Source organism: Arachis ipaensis, chromosome B05 (assembly GCF_000816755.2).
Source record: "Arachis ipaensis cultivar K30076 chromosome B05, Araip1.1, whole genome shotgun sequence".
Classification (NCBI taxonomy): Eukaryota; Viridiplantae; Streptophyta; class Magnoliopsida; order Fabales; family Fabaceae; genus Arachis; species Arachis ipaensis.
In genome coordinates, this window is record NC_029789.2 from 23,909,064 (window position 1) to 23,923,567 (window position 14,504).

The 14,504-nt window shown below is 47.1% G+C and overlaps 1 protein-coding gene across 1 annotated transcript; it reads right to left on the reverse strand.

The window, feature by feature from the left end:
* On the reverse strand, positions 3,978 to 5,725 carry LOC107640385. Its single transcript, XM_016343908.1, has 2 exons — positions 4,778 to 5,725; positions 3,978 to 4,646 (listed from the first exon to the last, which is right to left on the reverse strand). The coding sequence occupies exons 1-2, from the start codon at positions 5,723 to 5,725 to the stop codon at positions 3,978 to 3,980; spliced, it is 1,617 nt and encodes a 538-aa protein (XP_016199394.1).

Genomic DNA, 14,504 nt, shown 5'->3' on the forward strand with positions numbered 1-14,504 from the left:
CGTGAGGCCTTGTGTACCAAAGCAGACAATATCGTGCTAGCGGGTGGTTTGGGCTGTTACAGCACAACTGCACCCCTAGATAGTTATCAAATAGGATTAATAAACAATATAGGCTTTGCTTCACGAAGAAAACCAATCACACAATACCCATATGCAATAAAAAAAACTTTTCAAATTGATAACCAAGAGAGCATATCCATTTTGCAACTGTTTATGGAACAATTTCCACTAAACAATTACCTATCCAAAGAATTAGCATATAAGAATCTTTAGGTTCGTCATTAATTTTAGCTAATGCTTTTTTACTTTGTATTCCAAGCCCAATGATGATATGTTAGTGAAAACCTACAGTCTTTAAAAATATCATTTCGTATGTCATTAGGCAACTTGCTAGAGGTTAATTTTAATTTGTTGATAATAATTAAAGACACCAAGTTAGATATGAAAGAGTGAGTATTCTCTAATACATCTTGAGTTGAGTACTTGTGATTTTTGATAAAATGTCTTACTATTACAAGAAATAATAGTTTTTCCAATAGCATAAGCCGACAATTTTCATAGGCAATCTTCAATCTTGTGAACATAAATAATTTCATCCGAGTTGTTCTTCAATAGTGTTCGGTTAGCCGGGTGCCGAACGGGTTGGGAAACGAAGAGAGTGGAGAAGACGGGGAATATGGATCTGAGTTGTTGGTGTGAATGGACCTCCCGAGTTCGTGACGAGGGGTGGAGAGTTGGACCCTTGCGACCTCCCGAGTTGTTGTGGTGCAAAGGGGGAGCCACCTGCAAAAAGAACTGCGATGCTCAAGTCAGAATCCGTACAGATGGCAGTGAAAGTGAGGGAATCGTGACGTACCTTGGGGAAGGGGTAGGGCCCTACCCTTGTATACTCTTTACCTAGGGCGGGTCCCACAGGAGCAGACCCGCCTTCCAGGAAGCTTTCTTTCCCCCAACTTTCATGTGTCTTGCTGGAGGGGAGAAGCTATCGGGTCTTCTTCCCGGTTCGGGTTTGATATGTCCATCAAGTCGGCCGCCCAGGCCGGGGCATGTTGCCAGCTTGGTGGGGCCGGAACAGTGCCCCCAACGCGCAAACTATGGTTGTGAGCACCGTTGTTAGCGCGTTCTGGTCTCCTCCAGTCGTATCGTCGTTGAGTCGGCCGCTCGTTATTGGGGCGTGCCTCGTACTCAGTGCTGGGCATTTAATGCTCTTAATTGCTTATTTGAGATCTGAGTGAAATGTCCATTTTGCCCCTGTCTTTCGCGCTTCTAGAAGTCAGTTACTATTCTGTTTTCATTGCCTTTGCGTTTCAATTTCCCACTCCCAATATTGTTGTCACACATTCTTTCTTTCTTTTCCACATTCTCTGAAGTTCCTCATTCCTAATTGCCCCTGATTCGTCCAAATTTCTTCGATACTCCCCAGTTTCTTTTGATCATCATCGTCATTCTGGTAAGTTTTTCTTTCTTTCCTGCTTCTTAGCTTTGTTGCGTGCTTATGTTACTTGCATGCTTTCCCCTGTTCATGCCTGTTTGGATTAAGTGTTGGATTTGCATGTTTGAGTTGTAACAACGTTTGGTAGATGCCAGGGGGTTGCCATTTAGGTTCCTAATTTTTTGTCTTTGTTTAGCTATAGGTTTAGCCTTGGTTTAGCTGTAGATAGGCTTACTGTAGCATTTAGCGTTAGTTCTTGCTTTCCCGACCTACCGACCTTGTAGTCTGACCTTGAGTGGTGCCCCTACTGTAGGTATGGCGCAACTTCCTCTTCCGCGCCCCTGTGTTGACAGATACGCCTGGGTCACCTCAGACGTGAAGGATACACCCTCACAAATAACCCTAGAAGAGCTAACGGAGTTTCGTCTTCGCGACCAATTGTGCGGGGGAGGTCTCGAGGGAGAACAATACGATGTGTTCGCTCCCGCGGACTATGAACGAATTTTCCAACTTAACTTGAACACCCCTCGAGTCGCCGACTGAATTTGGATGTACAAAGCCATGTTTACCGTCCTGGGGGTTCGCATCCCCTTCTCTCCCTTTCAGATGGCCCTTCTAAATCGGTACGACGTGGCTCCATCGTAGCTGCACCCAAATAGCTGGGCCGCCATTCGATGTTTTGAAATGGTTTGTGAATACCTCGAGCTGCCGACCTCCATCGAAGTGTTTTTGTGGCTCTTTGTCTTGACAAACCCTTCCAAGAAGGGTAGGCATAAAAAAGGGTTCATGTCCTTCCGGTCTGTTCAGGGGAGACGAATCTTCAGGGTATTCGAAGATTCATTCCATAGCTTCAAGGATAAATTCTTTAAGGTCTGACCTGCCGAGGGCCATCACCCTTTTTGGTTAACTTTAGAGGGGGAAAGACGGATTCCGACATACTGGAGCTTCGGGGCCGAGTCCAACGCTTTTACCAAAGTAACATATAAGGGCCTGACTCAAAGAGGTAAGAATATAGCCGACATGCTGTTGGCCATATTTAATAAAAATAACATCAACCCTCATCTTTTAATGGGTGATCGGGAGATGGGTAGGAGTTATGTGGGTAAGTGGTCGGTTGGTTCTAGTGTAACCCACTCCCCACCCCCTTTTTTTTACCGAGGTAACGGGTTGTTGTGTGCATTGCAAAGGACATGGCCGTCGAGCGTACTGGAATTGAAGATTTGATGGCCCAATTTCTCCCTGGGCATAGCGACGATAGCTCTGCGACGCATACTACCGAGCACCCTTCCTCTCTTACTCCCGAAGTGCAGTCGGCTCCGCCTCCCCCTCCGAGACCTACCGGTCCCATCGTAAAGGATGTTCCCGGTAGTAACGGTTTAGTTCCCCCTAAGGCAGAGTCGGCCAGGGGGTCCCGACGTGGAATTAGTCGAGAACCCTCGCAAGCAAAAGCCATCCTCCAGTCCTGAGGGGTCGCTCACTGTTATGGAGAAAAACTTCGATGCTGGGGGTTTTATTGATTTACAACTCATGCTCGGTACTGAAGAATTTTTCCATGGTGGGGACCTCGGTGCCCAGGCTCGATGGATCTACCGGTGTATGCTGAGGGCTGCGACTATTACCAGGAGAGCTGAGCCGATCTGGACTTAAGCCGGGGTGTTAGACGGGAAGTATTGTCAATACTTTCGGGATGTTGAAAGGATGAAGTCTGAGGTCGGGGTCTTAAAAGGAGAAGTTAGCCGACTCGGAGGGGAAACTGAAGACTTCTGATGAAGTGGTTGCCCGTCTTACCGAGAGAGAGATGACCTTGGATTCTGAGCTCAACTCTGCTCGTGGCGAAACTTCTGCAGCTCAGGCCAAGATTACTTCTTTAGAGGCCAAGCTTGAAGAGGCTGAAGAAGTCGGCAAAGAGTGCCAAGGATGAGGTTGTCGGGCTGAAAGGGGAAGTTGCTAGCTTGAAGAAAAAGAATAAAGACACGGTGAAGAAGGCAAGAGAGGTGATCAATGGGACCAAAGAGGCTATTAAGGCCCAGGTCAAGCTACTTTCTCCCGACTTTGATGTCTTCGCGATTGGAGCTTTCAAGACTATCCAGGATGGTCAGATTGTGGACATCTCGAAGAAGTGATGTAATTTTACTTTGTTGTACTGATTTGAACTCTAGCAGTTTGTATGAACTTATTTACCGTTTTGTTGGTAGTTGACGACTTGTTTACCGTTTCATCTGGTAATTAAGTAGTTGTTTACCGTTTGTTTTGTCGTTGGTAATTGGGGAAGCCGGTTCATGGCTCCCGTTAAAAAACTTTGAATTATGGCTTATTTTTGTAGCCGCGTGGTGTAGTGTAGACGGTGTCGTTGGCTCCCGGGGTAATCAGTCCCATGTAGCCGTAGTCGCAGTAGACCGTTTAATTGGCAAGTAAATAAAGATAATAGAAATAAAGTGAAAAAGAAATATATTAAGTGATTGGCAAAAATAAAAAATTGATGATAATTCAACACAAAGTAAAACAAGTGTTACTAAATCGGTGGGGCGGGTGGTCGCTTTGGACTCTAGGAGTAGAACCTAGTCAAGTTTGTCACGTTCCATGTTCGGGATACTTCTTTCCCGTCTAGTCGCTCCAGCTTGTAAGCTCCGTTGCCGACCACTTTCTTCACTCTGTATGGGCCTTCCCAATTGGCCACCAGCTTTCCTTCCCCAGGGGTAGGGAGGCCTACGTCATTACATCGTAGGACCAGGTTGTTTGGCTCAAAACTCCTCCTTAGTACCCTGGCATTGTAACGAAATGCTATTCTCTGCTTCAGCGCCACTTCTGACAAGTGTGCCATTTTCCTGGTTTCGTCGACCAGGTCCTTCTCTACAGCCTCCTCAACTCCCCCCAGGAGTAGGCGTGGGCTTGGCTCCCTGACTTCCACAGGGATAATTGCGTCAACTCCATAGGTAAGTCGGAAAGGGGTTTCCCCGATGGAGGATTGAGGTATTGTTCTATACGACCATAGGACTGACGCTAGTTTGTCTGCCCACGCTCCCTTCTTCTGGTTAAGTCGCCTTTTGAGACCGCGGAGGATGACCTTGTTCGCTGCTTCCACTTGACCATTGGTCTGTGGTGCTCCACTGACGAGAGCCTCTATTTTATGCCCAGACCTAATGGGAACTCCCTGAATTTCTTGTCCATAAATTGCGTCCTGTTGTCCTATATCATGGTCTCTGGGATTCCAAACCTGGAGATTACATGTCTCCATATGAACTTACAGTAGTTTACTGATGAAACGCTGGCCAGCGGCTCCGCTTCGACCCACTTTGTGTAGTAATCAATAGCCTTGATCAGGTACTTAACTTATCTCAGGCCCACCGGGAAAGGTCCCAACTGGTCAATCCCCCATTGGTTGAAAGGCCGGGAGGCCATGAGCAAACTTAGCTCAGATGCCGGGGTCTTGTGAAAGTTCGCATTTTCTTGACACTTCTTGCACCTCTTTACGAATTCTTGGGAATCCGTCATCATCGAGGGCCAAAAGTAGCCGCCACTCACGAGCTTCCGAGCCAAAGCCTTTCCCCAGATATGGTGGCCGCAACACCCCTCATGGACTTCCCTTAGAACGTAGTCTGTCTGGTCGGGTCGTAGGCACTTCAACAGGGGTTGGTTCAGCCCTCTCTTGAATAGTTGGCCTTGTATTATTACGTATTTGGCCTCCTTTCTTCTTAATGCCTTTGCCACCTTGTGGTCATCAGGGAGCTTACCATTTTCTAAAAAATCAGTGATTGGGTCCATCCATGAGGGGACGACATCTGCTTGGGCTACGCACAGGGCGACTGTCGTTTTGTTTACTAATCCTTGGATCAAAGAGCGATTTCCCGTTCCTGGCTTTGTACTAGCCAGTTTGGATAGGAGGTCGGCTCGTGTGTTCCTTTCCTTTGGGACATGCTGCACCACAACCTCCTTGAAGTCCTCGCTTAGACCCCTAACCTTTTCCAGGTATTTTTGTAGCAGAGGGTCTTTGGCTTGATAAGTTCCATTGATTTGAGAGGTGACGACTTGAGAATCACTGTTTACCTCTACTCTTATTACTCTGACTTCTTTTGACAACAGCAGGCCGCCAATTAGGGCCTCGTACTCTGCCTGATTGTTGGAGACCAGAAACTCAAACTTGACGGACTGCTCGTATACTATCCCTGTCAGGCTTTCGATGATTATTCCTGCCCTCCCAAATGTCTGGTTGGAAGCTCCATCAACGTGGAGTTTCCACCGTGTGCTTGGGGTTTCGTGAGGGGCTCCAGTGACTTCAACCAAAAAGTCTGCCATGGCCTAGGCCTTGATTGCATGTCTGGGATCATATTGTAGGTCATATTGGGATAGCTCGATTGCCCAGATTATCATCCATCCCAAAAGGTCGGGTTTTTGCAAGACCTGGCATATCACTTGATCCGTTCTGATGATCACTCGATGAACCTCGAAGTAGTGTCGCAACCTTCGAGATGAAATCATGAGTGCGTACGCTAGCTTTTCCAGTTTACTATATCTTACCTCTGCCCCCTACAATGCTTTGCTAACAAAGTAGACTGGTTTTTGGGCTCTTCCTTCCTCTCGTACCAGAACGGTCGCCAAGGCTTCGTCCATTACGGCCAAATATAAGAACAGTGTCTCACCATCCTTAGGCTTGCTGAGAACCGAGGGTGCCGAGAGTATGCTCTTGAAGTGGTTGAAAGCTTCCTCGCATGCTGGGTTCCATTCAAAAACTATTCCTTTTTTCATCAAGTTGAAGAATGGAAGGAATTTGGCCGCCGACGCACCAAGAAAACGGGATAGGGCCATGAGTCTTTCGGCCAATCTCTGTACGTCTTTAATGCTCCTCGGGCTCGTCATTCGTAAAATCGCTTCGCACTTCTCAGGGTTAGCTTCTACTCCCCTCTGGGTTATCATGAATCCCAAGAACTTTCCGGCCTCCATGGCGAAGGTGCACTTGAGGGGGTTGAGTCTCATGTTGTGTCATCGGAGGGACGCGAACACGGTCTTTAGGTCCCCAACTAGGTCTTCTGACTTGCTGGTCTTTACCAGGATGTCATCCACATACACTTCTACCGACTTCCCGATAAGATTGTTGAATACTTTACTCATTAGCCTTTGATAAATTGCTCCTGCATTCTTTAACCCAAACAGCATTACCTTGTAGCAGTAGATGCCACTTGGCGTTATAAACGCCATTTTTTCTTCGTCTGGCCGGTGCATGGGGATCTGGTTGTAACCAGAGTATGCATCCATGAAACTCAAAAAGTGATATCCTGCGGCCGTGTCCACTAGAGCATCAATGTTCGGGAGGGGGAATGAGTCTTTAGGGCATGCCTTGTTGAGGTCAGAGTAGTCTACGCACATCCTCCATTTTTCGTTGGCCTTCTTAGCCAGGACCACGTTCGACAACCAGGTCGAGTAGTCTAGCTCTCGGATGAACCCTGCTTCTAACAAGCTGGCCGTTTGCTTGGCCACCTCATTGGCTCTCTCCTGGGACATCTTCCTTCGTCTTTGGGCTACGGGCTTGGCCTCTGCCTTCACAGCCAGGTGGTGTGACATAAACTGGGGTCGATCCCCGGCATGTCGGCTGGTGTCCAAGCAAACAAATCACTGTTTGCTCGAATCATCTCCATCAGAGGTTCTTTCAAGTTGTGTGGGAGGTTCCTATTCACAAAGGTGAACTTATCTTCCAAGTCGCCGACCCTAAACTTTTTCAGGTCTCCTTCAGGCTCTGGCCTCGGTTTGTCGTCAACCCTAGCATCCAGGACGGCTAGGAAAACCCCGGATGCATCAATTGACTTCTTCCTTTGGGAGAGGCTGGCATTGTCGCACGCGACAGCTATTTCCATATCTCCCCTGATGGATCCCACCGACCCTTCTTCGGTTACAAACTTTATCGTCAGCAGCTTGGTACTTATTACCGCGCTGAACTCGTTGATCGTTTTCCTCGCCAATATAAGGTTGTAAGCTGTGGAGTCCCTGAGAACTACAAACTCTGCCATCAACGACCTCTTTCCTTGGATTCCCCCTATGGATACTGGGAGGGAGATTTTTTCATCAGGCTTGATAAAATTATCCCCTAAGCCGACCATGTTGGTGAGTTCTTAAGTCGGCTTCTCGGAGACCCAGGGCGTAAACACGTTTCAGAACATGATGTTTGAGTCAGCTCCAGTGTCAACGAGAATTTTCCTGACCAAACCGGTTCCCTCTCTTGCTGTGATTACCATGGATGGGTTCTTCGGCAGTCGTAAAACCATTAGTCCTCTGGTCCGAACGATATTGTTCGGACTCTTCTGGGGGAGGGCTCTTGGCTAGCTGATGACATGGCCAGGACCTTAACGTCTTTCTTTGTTGCCGACTTAGATCTTGGTGCGACATCCCTCCCGACTACGCCATTCACAATGGTGAGGCCACGGTCGTTGTCCTCTTCGAGCTCTTGCCTTGGCTTCACGATGCGGCTCCTGTCGTCGTCAGATCGGTCGCGCTCGCGCCTTTTGGGTTCTCTAATGAGGTGAGAGAACTCCGCGAGCTTGCCTTCCCGGATTGCCTGTTCCAGAGCGTCCTTCAAGTCGAAGAAAACTTCAGTTTTATGGTCGAAACCCTTGTGGTAGTCGCAGTAAAGTTCTTGTTTCCTTCGGTTCTATCCTTGAGCTAGCGAGGCTTCGACAAGATGCCTTTGTCGGCTATCTGTTGGTACACCTCAACGATCGGGGCTATCAGGGGGGTGTAGTTAGTGAACTTTCCTACCCAGAAGAACGACTTGATGGTTTTAGTTGGCCCTCCATCCTTGGAGTGCTCCTTAGGCCTCTCCCCGTTACCGGGCTGACGAGCAGGGTGATAGGCGGGTTGCCACTACTTGGCTTATCTCCTCGTTGTTGATGTACTCTCTCATCACATTTTGGATTTCTTGCATTGTCAACACAAGTTTAGTGGTGAGGTATTTCCTGAAGTCTTCATTCAACAACCCATTTGTCAAACACAGGCTGGCCACCGAGTCGGTCAGGCCGTCGATCTCCATGCATTCATCATCAAACCTGTACAATACTTCCTAGTCGGTTCTCCGCTTCTTTGGTCTGGCAAACCTTGAAGGAGGGCGTTAAACCAGCGGATTACCGGTCCCGCCAAAATCACGGGGAAGGCGCGACATCTCACCTCATCGCCCACGCCTTCCAGGTTCATCCTGACCTCAAAGGCCGTTAGGTGTTCCTGGGGGTCCTGGATCCCATTGTATCTCATGTTCATTGGCTTGTCGAAATGTTTCGGTAGCCAGATCTAGAGAATGGAATGGTGAAAATGGGTTGCCCCATGATCACGGGGTGTCGCCGCCTTCTTGGTCTTTCCCTGCTATCTTCTCGGTTTTCCTCGTCTGCATGTCTCGCTGGGGGGTCGGGTATAGATTACAGGATCTTGCCGCCTCCTCGGTACTACCATGCTCTCCCCCTAGCCCTCTGACTCAACGAGCGTCTGGGGGGATTGGAGGGTCAGTGTGCGTCTAGAGCGGTCTCTCCGGGAGCTTCTTCTTCTGATTTCCCTTCTTCTTTGAGGAGACCGGGAATGAGGTCAACTCGGAACGGGTTGGTAGCACACTCTATTTTCTAGTTCCCTCTCAAGGTTCTGCATCCTCTTGCAGCTCTTGCATTATTCTCGCGCTGTTGCTCCCCGTTTCTCCAAAGGGACGAGGGGATCTTGTGCGTTCGCAGGAGGAAGCCAAGGAGGCTACCCTACTGGTTCGGTGGACCATTTCCTTCCCGCATGGTTCGCCTCCATCCTCTCCTTCCACAGGACCCAACAGGAAGTCCATTCAGGCCAGAATCAGAGTCCCCACAGATAGCGCCAATGTTCGGTTAGCCGGGTGCCGAACGGGTTGAGAAACGAAGCGAGTGAAGAAGACGGAGAATCTGAATTTGGGTTGTTGGTGTGAATGAACCTCCCGAGTTCGTGACGAGGGGTGGAGAGTTGGAACCTTGCGACCTCCCGTGTTGTTGTGGTGCAAAGGGGGAGCCACCTGCAAAAAGGACTTCGATGCTCAAGTCAGAATCTGTACAGATGGCAGTGAAAGTGAGGGAATCGTAACGTACCTTGGGGAGGGGTAGGGCCCTCCCCTTATATACTCTATACCTAGTACGGGTCCCACAGAAGCAGACCCTCCTTCTAAAAAGCTTCTTTTCCTCCAGCTGTCATGTGTCTTGCTGGAGAGGAGAAGGTATCGGGTCTTCTTCTCGGTTCGGGTTTGATATGTCCGTTGGGTCGGCCGCTCGGGTCGGGACATGTTGCCAGTTGGACTGGGCTGGAACAAATAGTTTGTCGGAAAACTTATAAGCAATACCGTATTCAGATAATGCTTTCTTAAGCTTACTTTCATTTTGAAAAATTTATCCTTCTTCTTTTGTAAAGACATTATACTTAGTAAAGCCACTTAATAGAGGTCTGAGGTGTAGAGACAAGTTGAGTTGTATATGAAATTGGTGTTAAAGAATTCTGACTATCAATATTAAAAATGACGTTAACTCCTTCAGTTGAATTACTTATAGTACGACTAACCAAAAAATATTTAAATTACTTTTAAAACAATTCAATAATTATTAATATAAGAAAAAATTATAAAAAAGAACAGTTAGAATACATATCTGTTCAAACCTTGACCCAACACTAAGGTCTAGGTCTAAATAAAAGGCCCAATCCAAAGATTAGCCTTTACTCGACACCGACCTTCTCACAAGAAGTCGTATCCTACACAGACTTGCTCTAAGGAAGTCAGATCGAAGATTAGCTGGCAGATAACCCTTATTTTCGTAAGTAACTGCCCCTAAAATCTCTCAACCCACTTCCAGGAGCCATATCTCAACTTTTCTAAGATAAAGAGATGGTTATCCACCTAAAAAGGTGGAACTACTCCAATAGCGGTTATTGGTTCACCACTATAAATACACTAACACTCCTCAGGTATCTTTAAGTTCCAATACTCTTTAAACCTGCTAAAACCCTTTGCTAACTTAGGCATCAGAGTGTCTTTGTAGGTACCACCCCCCATTCCTTCACATACACAAGTCGGATGGCAGCTCTCAGACGCGAGCCTAGTTGGAGATTACCTCCATCAAACGCGTGGGCCAGTTTCACAAGCCCAACCCACTAACTTCAGGTTACCCACATAACATTGGCGTTGTTGCTGAGGACTTGGAGATCAACTAATGATGGCGGATGAATTTAACGATGATGGAAACACAGCGTCCGATTCTGAGCAAGAAAATCAGGACGCTGGTAACAACAACAGAGCGATAGTCACTCACCAAGGGGCGACCAACCAAAATAAAGAAGGCACTTCGGGAGTAAAGGACCAAAAGGGAAATTCCTCTGAGGGGCGCGAATCAGGAAAGGAAGGGCAGCCCCATGCAGCTGACTTCATGGGACTGTTCCGTGGCCACCAAGGGCGCCTGGAGCAGTTGGAGCAAGAGCTGGAATGACAACAAGAAGTAGAGAGAAATATGAGGAACGAGATCGAGTGACGAAAGGAGCTTGCGGAAAAGCTCCTAAGGTTAGAATCCGCTCTCAAAGGTTGAAGCTCTTGCAGTGATCGAGAAGACTCTCCCTTGGAAGGAGAAGATCCATTCAGTGAGGACATAATGAGGGCAAAAGTTCCCAGAAACTTTAAAAGCTCTGATATGGACCTCTATGATGGAACTACGGATCCAAAGCATCATTTAAGCAATTTTAAAAGTTGGATGTACTTAGCCGATGCTTCTGATGCTACTCGCTGCAAGGCTTTTTCGACAACTCTGACTAAAGCAGCGATGAAGTGGTTTGATAATCTCCCCCCAAGGTTTGTCAGCAGTTTTGAAGACCTCTCACAGAAGTTCCTCATGCAATTCTCAATCCAAAAGGATAAGGTAAAGCACGCACCAAGCCTCTTGGGAGTAAAACAAGAGGTCAGAGAACCCTTAAGGGACTACATGAAAAGGTTCAACAAAGCATGCTTGGAAATCCAAGATCTACCCATGAAGGCAGTAATTATGGGCCTAGTAAATGGACTCCGAGAAGGCCCATTCTCCCAGTCCATCTCAAAAATGCATCCCACCTTCCTGATTGATGTACAGGAAAGAGCGGAAAAGTACATCAACATGGAGGAAAACGCTAGGCTTCGAGAGCCAAGTTGGTGATCGGGACACTCTTATTCATCAAAAGAGAGAGAGAAAAAGAGCCCAAGAAGAAAGAGAAAGTCGGCCCAAAAAGGCCTAGGAGATATCACTCCTACACTCCTCTACGAGTTTCCCTAGTTGATGTGTACAGGGAAATTTGCCATACAGAAAGACTACCTCCCCCAGGCCCATCCAAACTAAAAAAGGAGGGAGTCGTGGCGACTACTGTGAGTACCATAAGTTATATGGTCAGTCAACAAATGATTGTTACGACCTTAAAAATGTGATAGAAAAGCTGGCCAGAGAAGGTCGGCTGGATAGATATCTCATGGAAAAGTCGGACCATCATGGTAAGAGGAAGCGAGATGATGAGGACTGAAGAGACCCACCACCATAAACCCCGGAAAGACATATACACATGTTCTCAGGAGGATTTGACGGAGGTGGTCTCACCAAGTCATATCGCAAGAGACACTTGAAGGAAGTCTACCAGGTCAGAGGGTTCCTGACCTACCCACTATTTCTTTCACCAAAGAAGATGGGCAAGGTATCATTCATGGACATGATAATCCAGTCGTGATAACTATGATTCTTGCCAATGCCTATCTTCACAGAACTCTGGTAGATCAGGGAAGCTCAGCCGACATCCTGTTCAAACCAGTATTTGATATGCTGGGGCTGGATGAAAAAGAGTTAAGGGCCTACCCTGACACCCTATATGGGCTGGGGGGATACGCCAATAAAACCACTAGGATTCATACCCCTTCACATAACTTTTGGAAAAGGGGTGAAATCCAAAACTCTGAGTATCGACTTTATAGTCGTCGATGTGGGTTCAGCCTACAACGTCCTAATAGGCAGAACCACCCTAAATCGGCTCAGAGCAGTGGTTTCCACACCCCACCTTTGCATGAAATTCTCAACCTCAGAGGGAATTGCAACCATTAAAGGAGACCAGAAGCTAGCGAGAAAGTGCTACAACGAAAGCCTGAACTTGAGAGGAAAGGGTAAGGAGGTGCACACCATTGAGCTCAGAGGAGTCAGAGCTAAAGAAGAGTTACGACCACAACCCGGAGGAAAAACTGAGGAGATACAGGTTGGAGAGGAGGAAGGAAGAAATACTAACATAGAAGCCAACCTGAAAGAAGATTTGAAGCAGAAGCTTGTAGGGCTCCTACAAGAAAATTCTGACCTTTATGCCTGGAAAGCCTCTGACATGCCAGGGATAGATCCCGAACTCATGTCACATAAACTGTCAGTATATCCCGGATCGCGACCTGTTCAGCAAAGAAGACGGAAGCTCGGACCTGAACGAGCTCAAGTGGTGGAGGAGCAAGTATAAGCCTTCCTAGAAGCCGGCTTCATCAGAGAGGTCAAATATCTGGCATGGCTTGCGAATGTGGTACTGGTCAAAAAGCAAAACGGTGAGTAGAGGATGTGCGTCGGTTACACTGACCAGAACAAGGCGTGTCCTAAAGACCCGTATCCACTTCCTAACATTGATACCTGTTTCTGGGGGTTACCTGAAACTGGAGGTTGATCTCGGACGAGATCTTCTGTACTGGTCGAAGATAACGTGTCCGGCTGGCTGATGACTGCCGGAGCTGTTGTATCCGACTTGTTGGATTTACAGCACTGCTGATCCTTGGTCACCGAAGGGTGGGGGGTACCTGCAAGAGACTCCGATGCTTAAGTTAGCACGGGTATTAAGCAGATTTTATGTAAAATCAGAGTATGAGTTATACCTGGGTGCTCCAGTGTATTTATAGTAGTGGGGGCTGACCTTTCTGATAAGATAAGTTAGTTATCTTATCTTATCTTATCCTGTTTTGGATGAAGTTAGCTTATTTTCAAGGGAACCGCCTTTATCTCTATAGGTTGGGATTGCCTTTGGATTTGGGTCGTGTTCCTCTATTTGGGCCCTTTATTGGGCTTTCCTGTCGATTTGGCCGAGCTCTTTAGAAGAGGTCGGGTAGTCTGACCTGAAGAGGTCGGTCGCTTTGTCGCCAATCATCCCGGGTCGGGTAACTCGACCCAGGGTATGAACAGTGCCCCTGCTTGAGCTCGGTCTTTTTGTTGAGGTCGAGTCTTTGACTTCGGTCCTTCTCTGACGAAGCCGAACTCAAGCATTTTGTCGATTTCTTCCTTTTGTAGAATCTTTTGAATGTAGAACGTTTTTCTCTAAAAGCGCGCGCTTTTGTATCAGCGTTTTGTTCTTGGAAATGTGCGAGGGTTTAATACCTTTATTAATTGGTATTAATTGTCCAGTTTTCCTTTGGCTTTTTATTTTGAATTTCACAATCAAAAATGGTTTCTCTTCTTCGCTCTTCTTCGTAACTTCTCCCTTTACTCTCTCATTTTCTGTTTCTTGCCTAGAGTTCATAGTTCCTTCCCGTGAGGCCTGCTTTGCTACTGCTTTTTGTGGAAGAGGGGTGATTCTAGATTTCACCTTCTGCTTTCTGCTTCTGGTGAGTTCGAGGGGTGGCTCTTTCGCCTGTCGCTTCCGCTCTTCTGCTTTCTTTTGCGGCTTTCTCCCATTTTCTCAGGTTTGGTTCTTCTTCCTTCCTCTTTCTACATCACTTTTTGTGTCTGTTTTGAGAAAGTTTTGATTTTGCTTGGAGAAAGTTTGGATCTTTCTGCCTTTTGCTGTGCCTGATCGCTGTGTGTTCTGGAATTTCTTCGCTGTTTGTGTGAGTTTTTTTCGCCTTCCCTGCTGCTCGATGCTTTTTAGGGTTTTTTACATGTTGCCGTCATTTCTGTTTGTGCTTCTGATGATGGTTTTGGAATGATGATTTTGTTTGATTCTGAAAAAAGGTTTGTGTCTTTGACGATTTCCGCTTGGCCTGTCTGATGTTGGTGATGCTTTTTGCTGATATACTGTAGAAAGATAGTGGCTTGGATGACTTTTGTGTTTTTACTTCCTTTGTTTCATTTGAAACCTT

What these genes read in the sequence shown, in the direction of transcription:
- LOC107640385 (XM_016343908.1), bottom strand. Translation starts at nt 5,725, where the DNA reads ATGGCAGACTTTTTGGTTGAAGTCACTGGAGCCCCTCACGAAACCCCA. An exon ending in ACCAGTTGGGACCTTTCCCG is followed by an intron (nt 4,647 to 4,777) that starts GTGGGCCTGAGA and finishes TGTAATCTCCAG; the next exon opens with GTTTGGAATCCCAGAGACCA.